The sequence below is a fragment of the Gambusia affinis genome, linkage group LG21 (assembly GCF_019740435.1).
Source record: "Gambusia affinis linkage group LG21, SWU_Gaff_1.0, whole genome shotgun sequence".
Classification (NCBI taxonomy): domain Eukaryota; kingdom Metazoa; phylum Chordata; class Actinopteri; order Cyprinodontiformes; family Poeciliidae; genus Gambusia; species Gambusia affinis.
The window spans coordinates 268350-288142 of record NC_057888.1 but is presented as its reverse complement, the minus strand read 5'-3'; the positions used below and the strand labels follow the sequence as shown (position 1 = coordinate 288142).

The following is a 19793-nucleotide window of genomic DNA, read 5'->3' as shown; positions in this document are numbered from 1 at the left end:
ATCAATGATCACGCTTCAGGTCAGAAACTTTATTGATCCGTCAAACACTGACACAGACAGCAGGCAGGAAGTGTTGCCATGGGAACCTGAGGAAACCTGCAGAAGCTGGCTATTGGGCCCGCCTCCCCTGTGACGTCACAGAAGGGCGGGGTCAGCTTTAGAATACAAATCTAGAATAGAAAGCTGAAAATAGAACTCTATGGAGGAACAGTAGAAAGTCTGGAGCTCCACCCACCGGGGATGACATCATCAGGAGAGGAGGCAGGGCGTCGATGTGACATCATCATCTGCTTCCTGTCAGAGACCTGCTGACAGGAAGTGATGACATCACACCAGGATGCTAATGAAACCTTATCTTCATCGTCAGCTGCATGTTTCCAACTGTCTCATCGTTACCATGGAAACGAAGTCATTTCCAGCCCAACCTCCTCCCAGCTGTACCTCAGTCACAGACCACATATCCCAGAATCCCTTTCTTTACTCATCCAGCTAAGCCCCACCCATCCCAAAGAGGCGGAGCCTAAAGGAGATAAAGTGACGGCAGCGCCTGATTGGTTAATACCTGGGGGGAGGGGGCACCACTAGGTGACTGAACCTGGTCAGTCACAACGTGCAGTGGTCAGGTGCTGGGATCCTGGACACCTGATTGGCTCTTGTCCTCGGCCTGCGATTGGCTCTTGTCCTCGGCCTGCGATTGGCTCTTGTCCTCGGCCTGCGATTGGCTCTTGTTCTCGGCCTGCGATTGGCTCTTGTTCTCGGCCTGCGATTGGCTCTTGTCCTCGGCCTGCGATTGGCTCTTGTCCTCGGCCTGCGATTGGCTCTTGTCCTCGGCATGTTTGAACATCAGGATGGAGTTGTAGATCTTGAGGGCGGGGCCGAGCTTGATGGACATGATCCTGACGATGTCTCGTTGGGTGAGCAGCAGGAAGGCCCGCCCATCTATTTGCTACAAACAAACAGGAACAAACAGGAACCAATCAGAACCAATCAGAACATAAATCAAAGTTTTGATTCTGTGCAACACTCTGATGTCCCGATTGGGTCCAGCAGGGGGCAGGAGAGTGGTTCTGATGGAGATTTCCTCTCCATGGTGACCCTGTGCTTGGTGAGTGGAACGCCCTAATCTGTGATGTCATTAAAGCCGAGGTCTGTGATTGGCCGTCTCACCTCGTCTCTGAACTGCTGGGCCTGATCCTCACATCCAGGAAGAGATTCCACGAAGTCCGACACCTGAGGAGACAGGGCAGGTCAGCGGGTCAGCCGGGTCACCATGTAAACCAGGCGGCGGCGGTGCTCACCTGCTGGACGGTCCAGCGGCGAACAGCGTCGGCATGGAGACAGGCCACGCCCGGCAACAACTTCCTGTGCTGCTCCCAGCAGAGAGAGAGGTCGCGACCCGGTTGGGCCGACATGGCCGACAGGAAGACGGACTGATGGAGGACGGCCTGCAGACTGGACTCTGACGGGTCAGAACCAGAACCAGAGAGATGGGTCAGGACCAGAACCGGGTCAGGTCAGAACCATCCTGGTGCTGCTGAGTGAGATTCGGGTCTCAATAGACTCAGCGGCACACACGCTGCTGTTACCATGGAAACAACCTCTGTTTCCCTGACAACGAAGCAAAGCTCTCTTCCAACCATCTTACTGTTTCCATGACAACAGAGAGGAAGCTCTGACATCACACCCAGAGTGACCGGAGCAGGTGGGCCGGGCCAGGCCTCCAGAACTTCCAGAATCTGGCGGTCATCAATTGGACCGGATCAGTTCTGAGAACCAGGTCTGGACTGAACTGGACCTCAGGTTCTGATGGAGTTTCTGGTGTTGCTGTGCAGACAGTTAGAACCAGAACCAGAACCAGAACCAGGCTGCAGTCACTGCAGTTTCTTTGTTTCCTTTTTGGTCCTTCAGACACGCCCCTCTGGCCCGGTTCTGAACCCATACAGAACCAGACCAGAGGAACCTTACCTGGACTGATGGTTCTGAGGGGAAGCTCCTCCTCTTCCTGTTTCACACGGAGGCATTTGGTTGGTTGGGTCAGTCTGTGGGCGGAGCCAGAGAGGACAACAGTGAAATCAAACATTCTTCTTCTGTGGTTTTATTAAAGATGGCTGCCTGGAACCAAATAGGTGATCTGGGCTGAGATCATACTGAGGTTCTACTGAGGTTCTGCAGCATCCAGACGATCCTCAGAGACCAATCGTTTCACTGCTCCACTTCCTGACTTTTATTTTGAAATTCTGCTGCTTGTGATTGGACAGAACAATGTGAGAAGAGCCAATCGGAGAGCAGTTGCTCTCACCTGTCAGGTAATCTTTTCCTCTTCCCTAGAGGGAGCAGAGGGACATCAGTGGACTCCTGCTTCACCTGGACGTCTCTGCTGGACAGGAGGACAGACAGGAAGATGGACGATAAGAACAAACCTTCTCTGCTTCCTGCTCTCCAGAGCAGAGCTCCCTCTGCTGTCAGCATGAAGGATCATCCTGTTGTCCCTTCAGAATAAGAGCCTGCGCTCCATGCTACCTGTGAAGGTGAGACAGGGACACAGGCACCAAGGTGACGGACCTCTCCCCACCCAGCCGGTCGGGCAGCACCACCTCCTTCCTCAGGTTGATGTCTGAGTACGGACAGCCGAAGGCACTGGGGACGAACGGAGACACCCTGAGACACTGTGGACAGGTGGGGGGACAGGTGGGAGGACAGGTACCTGTGGTGTCCCGTATATTTGGCTCCTTTGATGTGTCCGACGCCTCTGCAGCCGGCAGTGGGACACACTCCCTGAGACGGGGACGGCAGGGGGGATGACCCTGTCCAACGGGAGGCAGACAGGCTTTAGGACCCAATACCTACAGTCATCCCTACCCCACCTGTCTCTGTCCCACCGCCCCCTGACCTGGGGGGGGCTCCAGCGGGTGACCGGTGCGCTGGCTCCACCCCATCGGGTGGAGGTCTGTGTGGTCGCTGTCCATCCAGACGTCCAGCTGGGTGGACCAGCCGTCGTAGTGGACCTACGGGGACAAGTCGTCTGTCATGGTCCCCCTCTGATGACATCACAGAGGTAACAGGAAGCGTGCCGTACCTTCACCCTGTAGTCCTCGGTGTCAGTCACCGTGGCGACGCGGATCAGCATGGGGTTCCTCCTGTCCACCGCCTCCAGCCTGTGGTTCACCTGGAAACCGTGCGGAGCTCTCTGATTGGACAAAGGCACAGAGTGAGCTGTCAGGCACCGCGTGGAGCTCTCTGATTGGTCTCCGGTCTGCCTGGCCCTGCCCCCGCTCACCAGTGTGAATGCTGAACTGGGAGCAGCCGTGGAACCAGTTTCCTGCAGGTAGTCGTCCCACACAAAGTCCTCTGGGCTGGGATGACCTGGAGCACACCACTGTTACCAGTGCAACCAGCACCATAGGTACTACCAGTACTACAGGACTACTGCAGTACTACTACCAGCAGTAATAGTACTGGAGGCTAGAAGCTGTTCTCTACATGTAGCTGGTTCAGGGCCAGATCCAGGTTCTGGTTCCGGTACATACCCTGCGGCGCGGTCAGCGGTCGGCCCTGCACCTCACACCAGCCCACCGGATGGATGTAGGGACTGCTGCTGTCACACCTGGAGGACAGAGAGGACAGGTCAGCGGCCCCCCTGCTGCCAGCACTGGAACCACCACAGACTGAACACCTGAGGAGACACCAGCATCTGGAAATGTAGTTCTATCTTCACTCAGAGGATCTATTCCTGGTTCAGCTGACTGAGCCTGAGGTGCACTGAGGGAGAGCAGCAGCCGCTCATTTGACTAGAACCAAAGTCGTTCACAGTTTGGTTTGTAATGCAAACTGGACTCAACGAGTGCAGCGGTTACCATGTCGACCATAAGAACCAGCCTCGGTTCTGGGGAAGGTCGGACTGGATCTCCCGCAACTTTCAGCCACACAAAATCAGAAGGACAATGGCTTCGTTCACCTGGACGTTACAGAACCCAGAGTCTCTGGCTCCCCGCCCCCAGTCTGCCCCCAGTCTCACCAGTAATCATAGGTGTCGTCCCAGTTGTCGAAGTGAACAAGGAAGCGGTCGTTGATGACATCAGCGACAGACGCCACACACACCAGTCCCGGGTTCTTCTTGTCCACTGCCTCCAGCTTCATCCCCACCTGGAACTCACACACCTGAGAGACAGACAGGTGGACCGACGGTTAGGGGACGGCAGAGACAGGAAGACACACAGACAGACAGGTGTGGACTCACGGTGGAGCGACAGGTGAACAGGGTGGGCGGAGCTGCGACGGACCCTGTGGACTGCAGGTAATCCTGCCAATCGAACTCCGTCTCACTGTGACCTACAGCCACAGAGACAGGTGGAGCAGGTCTCAGCTGTCTGGCCGTATGTTCTCACCCTGCGGGGGTGGAGTTGTTCTCACCTTTGGGTGGGTGGAGCTTGTGGCGGTGCTCTCTGCACCATCCGGCGGGTCTGATGTCAGGTGAGTCGGCGTTTACCCAGAAGTCATAGCACTCGGAGTATCCATCGATGTGGAGTCGCAGCCGGCAGCCAATCACCTGATAGAGACACAAGGCTCAGGTGGCCACTCCCACTCAGGTGCATTAGGGGCGGGGCTGAGCGGTTACCTCAGCGACGGTCAGCACACAGACCATGGAGGGATGCAGCGGGTCGATGCCCTCCAGCTTCATGCCCACTTTGAAGGCCGTCCTCCTGCTGGGACAGGACTGGTCCTGGGGGACAGACATGCGTCCATCAGGACAGGTGAGGCTCACCTGGTTCAGGGCGGAGCTGGGCTCACCTGGGTGAAGAGAGAGGGCGGAGCTGCCTCGGCCTTTTGCTCGTTCAGGTACTGCTGCCAGGACCAGGAGCGCCTCTTCACGCTGACTGTGGACCAGAGCAGAGAGTCACACCTGGACTCACCTGAGCCAATCACAGCGCAGCACCAGGAGGAGCAAGACGGTACCTTGAGTGCTGCTAACTTTGTTCTTCATCTCCTCCTCGTCTTCTTCTGTGGTTCCCTCTCCTCTTCTTCTCTCTGACATCAGAACGACATCACAGCTTAAGGTCAAAGGTCAAAAAACATATGCCCCCTAACAGGTATGTGTGACCATCCCTGTTATCATGGTGATACCGAACCAGTACTGATCCAACCGCTCCAGTCTGTCCTTAACCGGAAGTCACGTAATAAAACACTCAGACCGGAAGTCTGCAAATACCTTCAGAGTAAAGTTCTGATGCACCAGAACCAAAGTAGAGACTAAAACCGGCCCAGTCCGGTTCCGGCACTCCAGAAAGGTTTCAAAACCGCCACAGAACGAGACCAGCCCAGACAGCTGGTCAGAACCGGACCAGTCTGAGTAAAAGCTTCAACACGAGCGGTTCTTATTCTGAAGGCAAACCGGAAACGCGTCGCGTCCGTCGGAGCGGCACCTTGACAGAGGAAACGGATCCGGTGCAGATCCGCGGCTCGGAGGCCGGCAGCGGGGCCTCTGGGGCCGGGCCGGGCCGCCGGCTCCATCCGGCCCGAGGAGCCGCGGCGGCGGACACGCGGAGCTCAGAGGAGCCGGTACCAGAACCGGGTTCTGGAGCGAAACTTACCGACTGTGATGATCCGCGTCACTGCCTGACACACAGAACAACACGGAAACTGGAGGCTGGGAGGGCAGCACGCATGCGCAGAAAAGAGAGGGGCGGAGAAGAGAGAGATAGAGATAGAGAGAAAGAGAGAGAGAGAGAGAGAGCAGAACCAAAACCAGAACTGAGACGGTTCTGTCTCAGCCTAACAGGAACATCCATCGGCAGCAGGTTCTGACCCAGTCCAATAACTGCATGTGGTTCTGATGGATCCCACTGGTACCAGAACCGAGCCGGGGAGTTCTGGTCTCTGATGACCTGGTGTTCAGAACCAGGACCCTTCAGGTCCTAATGGACTTGATGTTCTGCTGGCACCGAGCCAGTACCTGGTGTTGGTCCGGACTCTGACTGCAGCAGTTCTTCTGGGTTCTGGTCTGAGGAATCATGGACTCTGTTCTGGCAGAACTCTACCAGGGTCGGACCAGAACCGCTGACCTCTGCACCGGCAGTATCTCTGGTTTTGCTGATGTCTTCCTGTCCAGAACCGGAACCGGTCCAACCCGGCAGAACCCATCTTAGTGCCGAACCTGTTGGGTGGTTCTGTTTGGACTGCAGCTTCAGAACCTGGTAGGAACTGAACTGAAGAACTTTGTTCTGACCCAAACTGGTTGTGCAGATCAGACTGGTTCTGACGCAGCAGCTGGATTCAGACCCAAGTCGGTTCCTCTGAGGTTCTTCATCAGCAAACTATTTCTAAAATGCTGAGCCGTGCCTCAGCCAGTCCAGCTGTCCGGCCCAGTCTGATCCCTGGTCCAGCTGTCGGACCCGCCCAGTCTGAGCTGGGAGCTCCTCCTGCTCCTCCTCCTCCTCCTCAGACCCGATGAGCAGCCGGACTGAGTGGAGGTGAGTTCTGCCCGACTCGTTTCTGTGTCCTGCTGATGATCCAGCAGTTCTGCATTGTTTCTCTGTGGTTCTGTTGGGCTGAAGGATTGGACCTGCTCCTGGTTTTAGTAAGACGGACTCATAAATCAGGACCAGAACCAGCCCAGTGTTCAGACGTGACGTGGTGGTTTTTGGTTCTGGTTTCAATCCTTCTAACTGGATCTAAGCTTTGACCCAGCAGAAACATAACCCAGAGACAACCAGTCCGGTCCAGATTCTCATGGTTCTGGATACGTCAGAGGTGGAACAGAGATCCTCCTGAACATCTCTGAACAGGAAGAGAACCTATTGGACTTCTGGTTCTGACCCAGCTGGTCCGGTCAGCAGAACAACCAAAGGCTTCCCAGTTTTTGAATGTCCCTTTGGAGCTATCAGAACCACTCCGGAAGTCCAGAGTGGGCCGGTCAAAGTGTTTTCAGAACCACTTTGCCACTGTTCTTCATGGTTTCAGAAAAGTTCTAGAAACACTTTGGGCGACTCTACGCTCAAAGCAGCGTAGAGTCGCCCAATCTGCTTGGGCGACTCTACGGAGACTCAACGATTGTTCTGCCGAAACTCTGTGTGTTCAGGCAGAATTTTTGTGGTGATCCTAGAAATGATTTTGAGATCCTTTAGGGTGGTTCTAGAGAAAGTATTTTAGGAAGTTCTAGAGGTTCTAGAAACACTGAGTTGTTCTTGAGTCGCTTGGTGCTTCTTCAGACATTCTAGGCAAAAGTCTCATGGACTTCTTAGTGTTTTGAATCGTACAGTGGTTTAGCATCCCTTTAGGCCAGTTCTAGAGAAAGTGCCCTGAGAACTTTAGATGGTTGTAGAGTCCAAATGTTGTTCTGGAGACCCTCTAACATGTTCTAGAGGGTTTCTGGGAACCCTTTGGGTTGTTACTTGAGAACTTTCAGGTGGTTCTAGAATTGCTTTGAGTGGTTCTTGAGGTTGTTTTGGTGCTTCTTCAGACAGTTTAAGTATCTGTAAGGACTCCTAGAGGCTGTTCTAGAGAACGTTTTGAGGGATCTGGTGAGTTTTTATGCTAACATTTTGTGGTAGAAAGGCTGTCTTATGAGATCCTTTATGGCGGTTCAGAAGATCCTTTTAAGTAGTTCTAGGAAATTTTGATGTTATTCTGGATACCCTCCAAGATGTTCTTGAGGGTTTCTCAGTAGTCTTTTGTGTTGGTCTTTGAGAGCTTTCAGGTTTTTCTAGAAACACTTTTGGCTGTTTGGGCATCTCTAAGGAGTCTTTAGGAGTTCTTACTGTCCAGATACTTGCAGATCCTAAAGGGAGTTCTGAAGAAAGAACCCCAACAAGCTTGTAGGTAGTTCTAGAGATTAATGTTGCCCTGGAGACTCTCTAAGACCAGGATGTCAACCTTGATGTCTCGGAGGCCACTGTCCAGCAATCTATAGATGTTCCACTGTCCAAAATGCCTGAATCATTTGAATTATTGTCTCAGTGCAGTCAGGTTCTCCAGAGTCATGCTAATGACTTCCTTATCTGATCCAGCTGTGTGGCATCAGAGACGTATCTGAAGGTGGCAGGACAGCCCTGAACACACTTGTGCTCCAAGATGTTCTCGATAATTTCTTGGAACCCTTAGTGTTGGTACTAGACAGCTTCCAGGTGGTTCTAGAGATACTGATGTAGTAGAAGCAGAAATGTGTCTAAATTGGGTTTGGGTTCTGAAAATGGTCTTGTGTCACTGAAAAACTGCTGGACTCCAACCTCAGCATGACGTTCTGGTTCTGCACCAGGCCCACAGACTGGTCCGGACCGGTTCAGATCTGAAGAAGTTCCTATCGGAGACGCTGTCAGCTGATTTAACGTGTGTCTGCTGAACCATAACCAGGTTCGCGTACTATCTGAGGACCTGAGTGAAAACACTTATCTCTGATTGACCAACAGCGTCCATTTCCTCCTAATGGACACAACGGGCTGAGACTCTCAGTCTCTCCTCCCTGGGGAACTAAAACCATTAGCCTGAGGTTCTTGCCACACACACACAAAGGAACACACTCATCGATGGCTGGAAGAAACTGACTTCCTGTCAAATGCCTCATGAATATTTAAGGAAAGCTTAACTCTGGCCCTGCAGAAGCCACAAACTCTGAACACAGATCTGCAGCCACAGCCTGAAAACCAGACCTCACACCTCCAGGTTCAGACCTCTAGTCCTAGAACTGGACTCCAGGCCTCACACCTTCAGCCAATCAGAGTTGAGCCTGCCTCAGTGGGCGGGGCACATGCTGAAGGAAGAGGAGGAACCATTCTTCCTCAGAAGAACCTTCCTGTAGGCCAGGGGTGGGCAATTCCAGGCCTGGAGGTCCGGTCTCCTGCAACCTTTAGATGTTTCTCTACTTCAACATACCCGAGTCAAATAATGAGGTCACTAGCAGGACTCTGGAGAACCTGACTGCACTGATTCAGCTGTTGGATTCAGGTTGTTGGATCAGGGAGACTAAGGGCTGCAGGACACCGGACCTCCAGGACCAGGACTCCCCATCCCTGCTGTAGACATTCATTGAGAAGACTCTTCCTCCTCCACAGGATGTTGTCACCTCATTCTGCTACCTCCCCCCCCACCTCCTCAAGCTCCCCTAGCAGAGTGACCTCTGACTCCAGACATGTTGTCATGGAGACCTACTGGAGAGAGGTACAGAGCATCGAAGAGGAGCAGGAAGGGGAAGAAGAGGAAGAGGTAGAAGAGGAGAGAAAGAGCATGGATGGTGAGTGGTATTAACCCACAGTGAGACGTTGTGTCTGCATGTGTCCTTCATGTTTTTCCTCCTGCAGAGGCGGAGCTGGAGGAGGCATGGCTGATGGAGGCGGGGCTTTCCTCTTTGGTCGTGGGCTCTTCATCAACAGAGACGCCACCTGTGGTCGAGGCAGTGCTGTCCACGCTGACACGGCAACAAGCCGCTACAGTGAGGAAGAGGCTGGACAACTACAATGAGACGCTGAGGAAAAGGAACCGGCAGCCAATCAGAGACGTGCGAGATGTCTTCACTGAGGTGGGACATGAAGGACATCATTCAGGCGTTCAATCAGCCTGAGAACCTGAACAAGTTTTCTGTTTCAGCCTGAGACTGACTCTGCAGACCACAGCCAGTTCCCGACCCAACAGCATCCAGAGCCGCCTCCACGGCGGTACCACACCACGACCAAGACCATCCGCCGCAGCACAAACAGAGGTACTGCCAGCCCACCTGACCAGGTCCTTATGGTCTTACTTCAGGAGCCACAAAGGAGATGGTGGTCAGCTCCAACATTTTATTAAACCAACAAATGAAAGTCTTTAAGAGGAGACTCATTAAGTTTTATTTGCTGTTTCAGTTTTTCTCCAGCTTTGACCTTTAGCATCCAGGTGTTTCCTGAAGTGGTTGTATTAGCTCTTTTTGATGTGAATATTGATTGTTGACAGACCCAGAGATGTTTCAGGTGTCCAGGTCCTTCTGCTCAGACTGAAGACACTGAAAACATCTCACTGGTTCTGCAGAGGTTCTGAAGACGTTTCAGTTTCTGAGGTGTTACTGACCTGCTGCTCGTGTCAAGACCTTTATCTACTGCTACCTAGTGAGAAACTAGTGTCCAACATGCAGAGTCCTCCACCCATTCTGCCAGCAGCTGATGCTAAGCTAACTGATGTGTCGCTGTATGTTGGTCAGCTCATTACCAGTTAATTTGAACCGGTGGCATGTTGGTAACGGTCCAATCTAGCTACATCCAACTGAAAAGGTCTGAACCAGTACTATGAGGTACTCTCCTCCCCCAGGGTCCCAGCTGGTTCTGGTTCTGTCTCAGTATGAGGTTGAGTCTTGGTTACATCCTACCTGTAGCTCCTATTATACTGTTTAGGTTATTTGGACCTCAAGCGGTTGTTCTGAGTAGCTGACGGTGACCTTCAGGTTCCTCTCTGTTGGCTCTTCATCGGAGCCAGTTCTGGTTTTGGACGGTTCCAGACTGATCCAGGTGTTGCTGTGCTGTCTCCAGGGCGGTCCACTCTTCCTGTGTTTGTTTTTGAGGACCAGCTCCCTGAAGACCCGTCCTCCCCCGCGCCCACTCCCTCCCCCTCCTCAGCGGTGAGTCGTCTGAGATGTGCTGATTGGCTGCTGCGCGACACTCCGTACTCAGAGGGCGTGGCGGAGCACAAACGGGGAGAGACATGCAGGGATTGTGTCCGTTTCCATGGAGATGAGAGCAGTGAGCTGCAGGTGAGTGTGCACGGTGCCCAACATCAGGACCGACTGCTCAGGAACCCGCAGGCTGCCGATCGATCTCTCTTGGTACGTCTGTGCAGTTTGCCCCCGCCTCTCCGTCACATGGTCTCACCTGTACAGACGACTTGTCGTCACGCGACCTCACACGCCTCGGCTTCATCGCTCACATCGAACTCTCCACCTTCCTGCTGGCTCTGGGAGTCCAAAGCAAACGCAGCCGGCCGTCGCACCGCAGGACTCGGGGTGTGTTTCTTTTTGACAGTTTGAGGAATGTCTGTCTTCAGGAGACGTGACTCGGTCTTCTGTCTACCAGACAGCGGCGTGTTCGGCGTCTCGCTGAACTCTCTGCTGGACAACGACAGGAAGAGGTTTCCTGGAATCAAAGTGCCTGTCTTCTTCCAGAAGGTGAAGACCCATCAGTCTAAGGCTCCCTTCTTTACACTCCAGCGTTATTTTAGGGTCAGATCCTGCAGTGCAACAGCTGAACATTCCCAGCATGCATTGTGACAGTCTGTGGTTTGCAGTGAGGGTGAGTGTGTCCTCAGAGCAGCTGTCCGTCTCTCTGCCTCTCTAGTTGTTGAGCGTCTTGGAGCAGAGCGGTCTGCAGACTGAAGGAATCCTTCGAGTTCCAGGATCAGCTGCCAGACTGAAGGTACGGCCCGTTGGTTTGTCTCCGCTTTGTCTCAAACCAGAACTTCATTTCTGTCTCTGTCCATCTGTCCCTCTGCAGTTCTTGAGAAGAGAGCTGGACCGGTGCTGGAGTGCCTTTGACTGGACCGACGTGCGGCCGGTGGACGCCGGCGGACTGCTGAAGCTCTTCATCAGAGAGCTGCCGACGCCGTTGCTGACTCACACACACCTGTCCACCTTCTGCTCTGTCCTGGGTTCGTCCACACACACACACACACACACACACTGTGGTGGCCGACAGGTCCTCTCAGCTGACGTGTCCCTGCAGGCGTGTCCTCTGAGGTCCACCAGGTTCAGGCTCTGCAGCTCCTCCTCCTGCTCCTTCCTGAAGCTCACAGAAACACGCTGAGGGTAAACTCCACCCTTATCCCGGATCTTCTTCTGTCCACCTTAAATTTCCGCACGCTGAACACTGTTTCCATGGTTACAGGCCCTACTGCTCTTCCTCCAGAAGGTGGTCTCTCATCAGGACCAAAACCGGATGTCTCTGTGGAATGTATCCATGGTGATGGCTCCCAACTTGTTTACTCGCTGTAACCATGGAAACAAGCGCTCCATCACCAAGCAGCAGGAGGAGATGGAGGAGGCGATGGGCGGAGCACGGCTGATCGGACTCATGATCCGGCACCAGGACCTGCTGTGGACCGTGAGTCTCAGGCGCTGTCCTCCACGATGTCAGCGTCCCTCTGACATCACTTCCTGTCGTCTCCAACAGCTCCCGAAGTTTCTCCTGGCCCAGGTGAGACAGATGAACCAGGCGTCCAGTCAGAGACAGTTCAACCTGAGCAGGACAACGTCCCGACTGCTGAGGAGGAAGAATGACAAGAACGACAGGAACCTGGTGAGTTCGGACCCAGATCCAGAACCAGAACCAGCTCAGGGACCAGGTACTGCATCTGCTTTAGGCTGAATTCCCCCCAGCCCAATTTAGGCCGCTTCAATCCAACTCCTAGTCCAGGGGTGTCAAACTCCAGTCCTCGAGGGCCGATATCCTGCAACTTTTAGATGTGCCTCTGCTGCATCACACCTGAACAGAATAATTAGGTCATTAGCAAGGCTCTGGAGAACTGATCTACACAAGGAGGAGGTGATTAAGCAATTTCATTCCAGTGTTTTGTACCTGTGGCACATCTAAAAACTGCTGGACAGCGGCCCTCCAGGACTGGAGTTTGACACCTGTGTCCTAGTCTGTCTGTCTAGTCAAAGTCCGGTTCAGTTGCTCAAGTGTGAATGCTAATTGACCTCTGGTCCTGCAAACCTCGGTCTGGGTTCTGTTTGAATGTGAACGCCAAGCAGACCAGAGACCGCTTCAAAAGCAGGAAGTGGACTACAACACAGGGTAAATACAACCACAGCTAACACGCTAGCCCAGCGCTAGCAGGAGAAATGTTTCCTGGTCTTTAGCCAACGACCAAAGAGAAATCCTCCAATCTGACATCTTGTGTCGTTTTCTTCAGTGGTTCTTGGTGCAGCGCCCCCACAGGACAGGAGGGGAACAGGTTGGTTGGACTCAGAGCAGAGAAAAAGAACCACAGCAGCTGGAGCAGATGTTTGGATCCAATAGAACCATGTTCAATAACACTGCTGGTTGACCTTTAACCCCTCGTAATCCAACCGTTGTAGCTTACCTTGAAGACATGGAGGTTTGGATGGATCTGGAACACAGCAGAGCTGATGATAAACCTGAGCAGGGCAAAGCACGTCTTTATTTAAATGTGCATCATAAACTAAGTAGATTTATAGATAAAATATTAAAACATCATCATCAATAATCTTTCCTTTTCCTCCGGTCTGGAAACACAAACTGCTTCCTGGTGGTTTATTCTGGATTAGATTAACCCGACAGAATATCTGGAAACACTAGGAACAGTTCAGGGTCCAACACTGACCCCTGGGGGACGCCGCAGGCACTGCGTTCCCGTTCAGGTCGGCTTTGAGCAGAACCCGATTCATCAGCAGAACCGGATTCTGGGCTGGAGCAATGACGACCTGGTCCAGAACTGCCCTTTTGGGTCAGAACCTTCCTGACGGGAAGCTGAGCTCCATCCAGAACCAGAACCGACTGACTCTGGGTTCTGCTGCCGGTTCTGCTTCCAGATCGGCGAGCTGTCTGAAGGGGTCATCCGGGTTCACGCTCCGCTGCACACCAAGGTTTCCATGGCGATACAGCTCGACGAACAGACAACCGCCAGAGACGTGACAACCCGCTTCCAGTCCGAGTCCAGGTGAGGACGAGTCCGTCCAGGTGAGCGCCGCCTTCTCAGGTCACCTGACCGCCTGTCTGTCTGTCCCCAGCCCCACCCAACACCTGTACGAGGTTGGAGGAAACATCTGTAAGTATCCTGATGACATCATCACCTTCAGCTGTCTGAGGAACATCTGGACACCTGTCTCCCTGTCTGTCCCCGTCTCCCTGTCAGATGAGCGCCGCCTGCAGCCAGACTGCTGCCTGCTGGACGTCTACAGGGTCAACCCTCGCTGTGATTGGCTGATCAAGCCCTGAGCTCACCTGTCTGTTACCTGCTCATGTTGTAATAAAAGCCTGAACCTAGCGCTGTCTCCTCCTGCTGGTTACTGCTGGTTACTGCTGGTACTGCAGGCTCCGGCGCCTGCCAGACGCTGCTGAGGGCAGCAAACGTTCACACTGGGTTAGAAAAACATTTTATTTCATGATTTCATCCCATCATCTATCTGATGACATCATCACACGAGTTCTGCACAACATGGCGGCTCCGCTCATGAAACTGAGTAGAACCGCTTCATAAAATCCACAGGGTCAGAGTTCAAGTGGGCTGAGGTCAGAGGTCACCTCAGGTCAGGTCAGAGCTGTCCTCCAGGTGTTAGGAGCAGCTGATGTTCTCCAGGTGCTGCTCCTCTGCAGCCATGGCGGCGGCCTGCAGCGTCTCCGTGTCGCTCTGCAGCGGGTTCAGCTGCTTCCTCTCGCTGTGCATGTTGTTCTCATGGCGCTTCAGGTCCGATGCCTGGAACAGCAGAGAGACGTGGGTCAGAATCGGTCAGAACTGGTCCGAACAGCGACAGCAGTCCTGGTGTGAACGGCAGAAACCGGGCGGGGCTCCCAGGTGGTCTCCATGGAAACCCTGTCAGCGTATGAATACTTCTGGCCTTACCTGTAGATAAACTCTGCAGCGCTAATTTACTTCAAAATCATTGAAGTTTTTATCATTAGCTGGTTTTGGGACGTTTCTATTCATGCTCTTATTTTGAAGTTCACGCAGCACTTCCACTTCCTCTCATCATCAGCAAATGACTCTGCTGTTGTTAAGTAGGCTAAATTAGCAATAGAGTTAGCAAAAGTCAAAAACTATAAAACTGAAACTTGTGAAACGTTTGACCCAAAATCCCCTCTGAGGCACAAACTGCACAGGAAGGCGTGGAATGACAGATAGAGCCCACCAGAGGGCGCTATGCTAAGTTGTAGCTAATGTGTTATTGACCCTCTGTGCGTATCAAAATATTAGAAGTTAGCTCTTAGCTCCTACTAAATACCGTGATGATATAGCAGAGCTAATATTTTTGATTAGCTTTTTAGTTTTAGCGGAGTTAATATTTGAGGTTAGCTCCTTAGGGCAGGGGCTCAAACTCCAGACCTGGAGGCCCGCTGCCCTGTAACCTTTAGATGAGCCTCTGCTGCTTCACCTGAACAGAATAATGAGGTCATGAAGGTTCTGGAGAATCGATCCACACCAGGAAGAGGAAATTAAACCGTTTGATTCCAGTGTTTTGTACCTGAGCTTTAGGGTAATGGAACGGTTGATAATTAGCGGTTTGCTGTTAGCAGAGCTAACATTTATGGTTAGTGCTTTAGGGTTAAGTACAGCCAGTACCGGTCCAGGCCCGTCTGAAGGGCTGTGCTCCTGAACAACCCAGAGGAGGTCCGGCAAGACCAGAACAGAACCTTCTGGTACAAAGTCCAGACAGCTCTGGAGGGAGTCAGAAGGTCCAGTTGCCTAGCAACAGAGGTGAAACTTGAACAGTGTGGAGCAGATTAGCATGGAGGAAAGGACCAGAACCACAGGAACCGTCGGACCTCAAAGGTTCTGGGTTCTAGTTTCCTATTGGGCCAGATCCTGATTTTCTGTAATAAAATGGTTACAATCCAGTGTGGTTTTCTGGATCCATTCTGGATCTGTCAGCTGAGGATAATCAATGAGTTCTAGGTTCTTTGAAGGGAACCAGCACCATCAGCACCGGGTCAAATTCTAATATGAACACATGAATCCTGCTGGTTCTGCCCAAAATGAGATCAAAGCTTCATTCTTCTCTCCAACGATCATTAAGGTCCTGACGGAGTCAACCTGCTTTAACCTCCAGAACCAGAACTTTCACTGTGTTCTACTGGGTCTGGTACCTTGGCGAAGGCCTTGGTGCAGGACGGACAGACAAAAGGTTTCTCTCCTCGGTGTCTCCTCTCGTGGTCCTTCAGGTGAGACTTGTGTTTAAAGGCCTGCAGAGAGAGACGAGTCAGAGACAACTGACCTGCAGGTTCAATATCTACTGGTCCCTACTGCCCTCTACTGGTCCCTACTCCCTCTACTGGTCCCTACTCCCTCTACTGGTCCCTACTGCCCTCTACTGCCCTCTACTGGTCCCTACTGCCCTCTACTGGTCCCTACTCCCTCTACTGGTCCCTACTCCCTCTACTGGTCCCTACTGCCCTCTACTGCCCTCTACTGGTCCCTACTCCCTCTACTGGTCCCTACTGTCCTCTACTGTCCTCTACTGTCCTCTACTGGTCCCTACTGCCCTCTACTGCCCTCTACTGGTCCCTGCTGGTCTCTGTCTCCTCCTGCTGGTTCCTAACGGACCCCACCTCTCCTCCCAAGGAGTCCCTCAGGGTCTGTTTAGGCCCCCTGCTGTTTCTCCTCTAAATAAATCAATCTGGGATCTATTACTTCTGTCTGCAGACGGTTCAGCTTCATGCTTCAGAACGTCCAAACCAACCCAGAGCTTTCTCATGATTCAACTCTTCTGAATGGTGACACCATCATCATCATCAATCTCAGGTGAGCTCACCTTGTCACACATCTGGCAGGCGAAGGGCCTCTCGTTGCTGTGGACTCGCTCATGTTTCTTCAGGTCTGGAGCTCGAATGAACGACTTCCCACAAACGTCACATCTGTAGGGCTTGAAGCCCGTGTGGATCTTCAGGTGTTCTGGAGGAGACAGCAGGTGGGGGCGGAGTCAGATAGCCAGTTAGCAGCAGTGAGGAAGCAACGTATTCCACTGTTACCTTTCAGGTGAGCATGTGTGGTGAAAGCCTTGGAGCAGATCTCACAGGCGAACGGCCGTTCTGCCGAGTGCAGCTTCTCGTGTTTTCTGGGGAAAGAACAGGTGGGATCAGGTGAGTCCGAGCCGCGTTCACCGGGCCGTACCGTGTGGACCAGATCCCACCTTACCTAAGTCTGTTCTCGTCCAGGAAGGTCTTCCCACACACCTGGCAGGCCAGCTGCTCGCGGTGTCCGTACAGCAGGTACTCAAACTTCATGTCGGCGGCGGCGGCCGACCAGCCGGGCGCCGCCTCGTCCTTCACCTCGCCTATGCTGTCCGTGAAGGTCAATGTCTGGGTGGCGTGATGCTCCGCCCCAAGTTCCTTAGGCTCCGCCTCCATCTCCGACACCACGTCCTGGTCGTAGCAGGAAACCTGGAGGGAGATGACAGAGGTTAACATGGACGCTTCTGACAGGAAGAGGTTCCAACAGAAACGGGCCATGTTCACCTTGTGAACGTCCTCATTGGTCAGCTCCTTCAAGATGGCTTCCTGCACGTGCAGCGCAGCGTTGGGAGACTTGTCCAGCTCCTGATTGGTGGAAGCCTCCACCAGGTCATCTGCGCCCGGCGCGTCATCGTGCTCGCCCAGCTCCTGTGGAAACGACCAATCACATAGGAGGACAGCAGCTCCCGGCTGCTGATTGGGTGCTGACAGCCTTACCTCAGAGTCTGCAGCCAGCTGGGCTTCAGGGGGCAGTGCCATCTTTACGATGTCATACGGGAATTTCTCCTTGTCGTCTGATGACACGTCACGCTTCTGGTGAAGCACATCATCATCATCATCATCATTCTTTGATGTCTGACTGAACCACCTGAATGTTTCCCCCTGGTGGGTCGGGCGTTACCTGGGAGCAGAGCTTGTCCAGGAAGCGGATGCCGAGGATCTGTCCCGATGACATCATCAGGTTGACGTCCTTCTTCTTGACAGAGATCTTGGCCGTGTACATGTAGTTCAGGACCTCCTCAAAGATGTCGGAGCGGATGAAGTCGATCTCGATGACGGACGAGTTGTCCACCTGAGGACAGGGTCAGGTGAGAACCGGAGCATACCGGCCCACCGATGGGTGGAGTCGGAGTGCGGTACCTCGTGCTTCTTGAAGAGCTTCTTGAAGTAGTTGGAGCAGGCGGCCAGGACGCAGCGGTGAGCGCGGAACTTGACATCTTCGACCACCACGGCGATGTCGCAGTGCTCGCCCTCCAGCCGCTGCTCGTTCAGCAGCTTCAGGAAGATGCTCTTGTGTTCATCGTCCACGTACTTCACCGTCTCCGTCATCTGACAACCAGGGACACTAGAGGTGGTCAATACCGGAACAAGAACCTTTGGGAACCAGGGACACTAGAGGTGGACTTTAATTAACTCTCATGTATCTGCCAAAGTCCAAGAGAACCAGGTTCTTTTCCTGGACCAGAACCACATCTCCCAGGTCCAGACTCCACCCAGCCATGTTGCAGCTTCTTCATCACTGACTCAGGTCCAGGAATAGAACCGGGTTCTAAAGACAGACGTGGTTCTGTCGGACATCAATGATGGATGGATGAAGATGAGGAAGAGGAGGCCTCATCCTCCTCTGCTGCCCATCAGGTTCTGATGGGACCATTTCTGCAGAGCGACCCAGTTATTGGCTCTGACTGAAAACCTGCAGGTGGAACAGTCATCAGAACCAGAGGAATGTTCTGGTTCTGATCCAGTATTTCTGGATGCTGACAGGAAGGGGAAATCTGTTCAGGATCCCAGAGGTTGATCTGAGCCATGTAGAACCCAGAATTATTCTGTTGATGAAACAGAACCTGCCAAGTCGGTTCTTTAGAACCTTATTTTCCCAGCGTAGAACATCATCAGAACCATCCTGACCCAGCAGAACAACAAGAACAGCCCAACCAAACTGTTGGATCTCTGACTGCTACAGACAGTCTCAGTTAGTTTTAGAACCGGGTCAGAACCGTTCAGAACCTCTGTGAGGATCATGTCCTGCGCTGCTCGCGCGTTATCTGCTCCCTGCTGTTCTCGCGCACCACTACTGGGGCGGGCACGCGCTCGGAGCGTGTGCGCGTCCCCTGCAGCGGCAGCAGACGGTCATCAGAACTTATTGGACCAGCTGAGTCCGAGTCTCATTCGGAACCGGGTTCTGATGTGGACCTGACCCGCTAACCACCACCGAGGCCTTCTGTGTTTACATTAACCGAACTGGACCGACTCCGGTACTAGAAATAAGGCAGGGTTCGAGACTGTCAGAACTGGATCGGACCCGATGAGGACTGCAGTGCAGGTCTGAGGTGGAACCGAACGCTCGAACTGTGTCTCGGAACCAGAGCAGCGCTCGGAGCTCGAACTGGTTAGCTTTATGTAGCTAACATGCTAACCACTTTGATCCGGCCCGGAACAAGCGTGGAATCCGGGCCTAAAGCCTGGCTCCGGCCCAGCAGCTGGTTCCGACTCGGTTCGGTTTAGCGGTGGCGTATCTGCCGTTGAAACAAGATGGCGGCTCCGTCTGCCGCTCCGCTCCGTGCCCGAGGCGCGCGCTCCGGTCCCCGGGCCTCGCGGGCTGCGGCCCCGACACGCAGGCACGCGAGCGGCGGGGCCGCGGCCTCGCAGCGGAGCTTCAGCGGCCGGGAGCGGCTCGAGAGCGCGCAGGCAGCCCGGTCCTGAAGCGGGAGAGAGCGCGGCGGCCGGAGCGAGCTCTTACCGTGGCCGAGTCCTGTGGGTGTGTCCGCGGCCGCGTGCCGGGCCGTCCGGTCGGCAGGACGCCTGTTGTTGTTTACTGTTGTTGTTTGTGTTGCGGCGGCTGAGGACGAGCGCAGGAGGCCGCGCTTTGCGCCAGCACGCACACTCTGCGGAGGCACGCAGGCAGCGCGCCAAACTGCCCACAGCCTGACCCACACGGCGCATGCGCCGCGCTGCAGCTCCGTGTCCGAGCTGGACGGTCTTAGTCGGCTCTGGAAGACCCTCAGAACCGGGTCAGAACCACAGGGTGAACATACCGAACTGATCATTTCAATAAATCAAAAATAGGCCAACTAAAGAGCCGTTCCAACATAAACTCGCTCCACAAAAATCCTCCAGCAGAACCAGGTTATTAGGAATTAATTTCCAGACTTTGCA

At 53.5% G+C, this 19793-nt stretch overlaps 3 protein-coding genes across 11 annotated transcripts; 1 reads left to right on the top strand and 2 right to left on the bottom strand.

The window, feature by feature from the left end:
- Nucleotides 1-8: 8 nt before the first annotated feature.
- Nucleotides 9-5675, bottom strand: LOC122824404 (lethal(3)malignant brain tumor-like protein 4). 8 transcript variants are annotated; one of them, XM_044105062.1, is made up of 18 exons: nucleotides 5589-5675; nucleotides 4954-5025; nucleotides 4789-4874; nucleotides 4616-4720; nucleotides 4411-4546; nucleotides 4238-4329; nucleotides 4016-4158; nucleotides 3528-3673; nucleotides 3278-3363; nucleotides 3077-3187; nucleotides 2891-3005; nucleotides 2705-2804; nucleotides 2521-2637; nucleotides 2300-2377; nucleotides 1966-2039; nucleotides 1299-1459; nucleotides 1168-1230; nucleotides 9-946 (listed from the first exon to the last, which is right to left on the bottom strand). In XM_044105062.1, the coding sequence occupies exons 2-18, from the start codon at nucleotides 4979-4981 to the stop codon at nucleotides 620-622; spliced, it is 1968 nt and encodes a 655-aa protein (XP_043960997.1). In that variant the 5' UTR covers nucleotides 4982-5025; nucleotides 5589-5675; the 3' UTR covers nucleotides 9-619. The 8 variants fall into 8 exon arrangements, with proteins under 8 accessions (XP_043960997.1, XP_043960999.1, XP_043960992.1 ...); XM_044105064.1 differs by having other exon boundaries at nucleotides 2300-2374; nucleotides 3528-3604; XM_044105057.1 differs by lacking the exon at nucleotides 5589-5675 and adding an exon at nucleotides 5421-5557.
- Nucleotides 5676-6329: 654 nt separating this feature from the next.
- On the top strand, nucleotides 6330-13956 carry arhgap28 (Rho GTPase activating protein 28). 2 transcript variants are annotated; one of them, XM_044105077.1, is made up of 15 exons: nucleotides 6330-6467; nucleotides 9045-9223; nucleotides 9291-9508; nucleotides 9577-9688; nucleotides 10488-10708; nucleotides 10795-10957; nucleotides 11028-11119; nucleotides 11289-11366; nucleotides 11445-11598; nucleotides 11673-11755; nucleotides 11835-12050; nucleotides 12120-12245; nucleotides 13502-13629; nucleotides 13700-13737; nucleotides 13825-13956. In XM_044105077.1, exons 1-15 carry the CDS (start codon nucleotides 6445-6447, stop codon nucleotides 13905-13907), a joined length of 1914 nt encoding a protein of 637 aa, XP_043961012.1. In that variant the 5' UTR covers nucleotides 6330-6444; the 3' UTR covers nucleotides 13908-13956. The 2 variants fall into 2 exon arrangements, with proteins under 2 accessions (XP_043961012.1, XP_043961011.1); XM_044105076.1 differs by having other exon boundaries at nucleotides 13700-13956.
- A 97-nt stretch (nucleotides 13957-14053) lies between these two features.
- zbtb14 (zinc finger and BTB domain containing 14) lies at nucleotides 14054-19563 on the bottom strand. The gene is made up of 10 exons (XM_044105127.1): nucleotides 19378-19563; nucleotides 17778-17966; nucleotides 17539-17709; nucleotides 17355-17450; nucleotides 17142-17285; nucleotides 16822-17066; nucleotides 16656-16741; nucleotides 16439-16578; nucleotides 15774-15869; nucleotides 14054-14385 (listed from the first exon to the last, which is right to left on the bottom strand). The coding sequence occupies exons 2-10, from the start codon at nucleotides 17964-17966 to the stop codon at nucleotides 14245-14247; spliced, it is 1308 nt and encodes a 435-aa protein (XP_043961062.1). The 5' UTR covers nucleotides 19378-19563; the 3' UTR covers nucleotides 14054-14244.
- Between the last annotated feature and the right edge of the window lie 230 nt (nucleotides 19564-19793).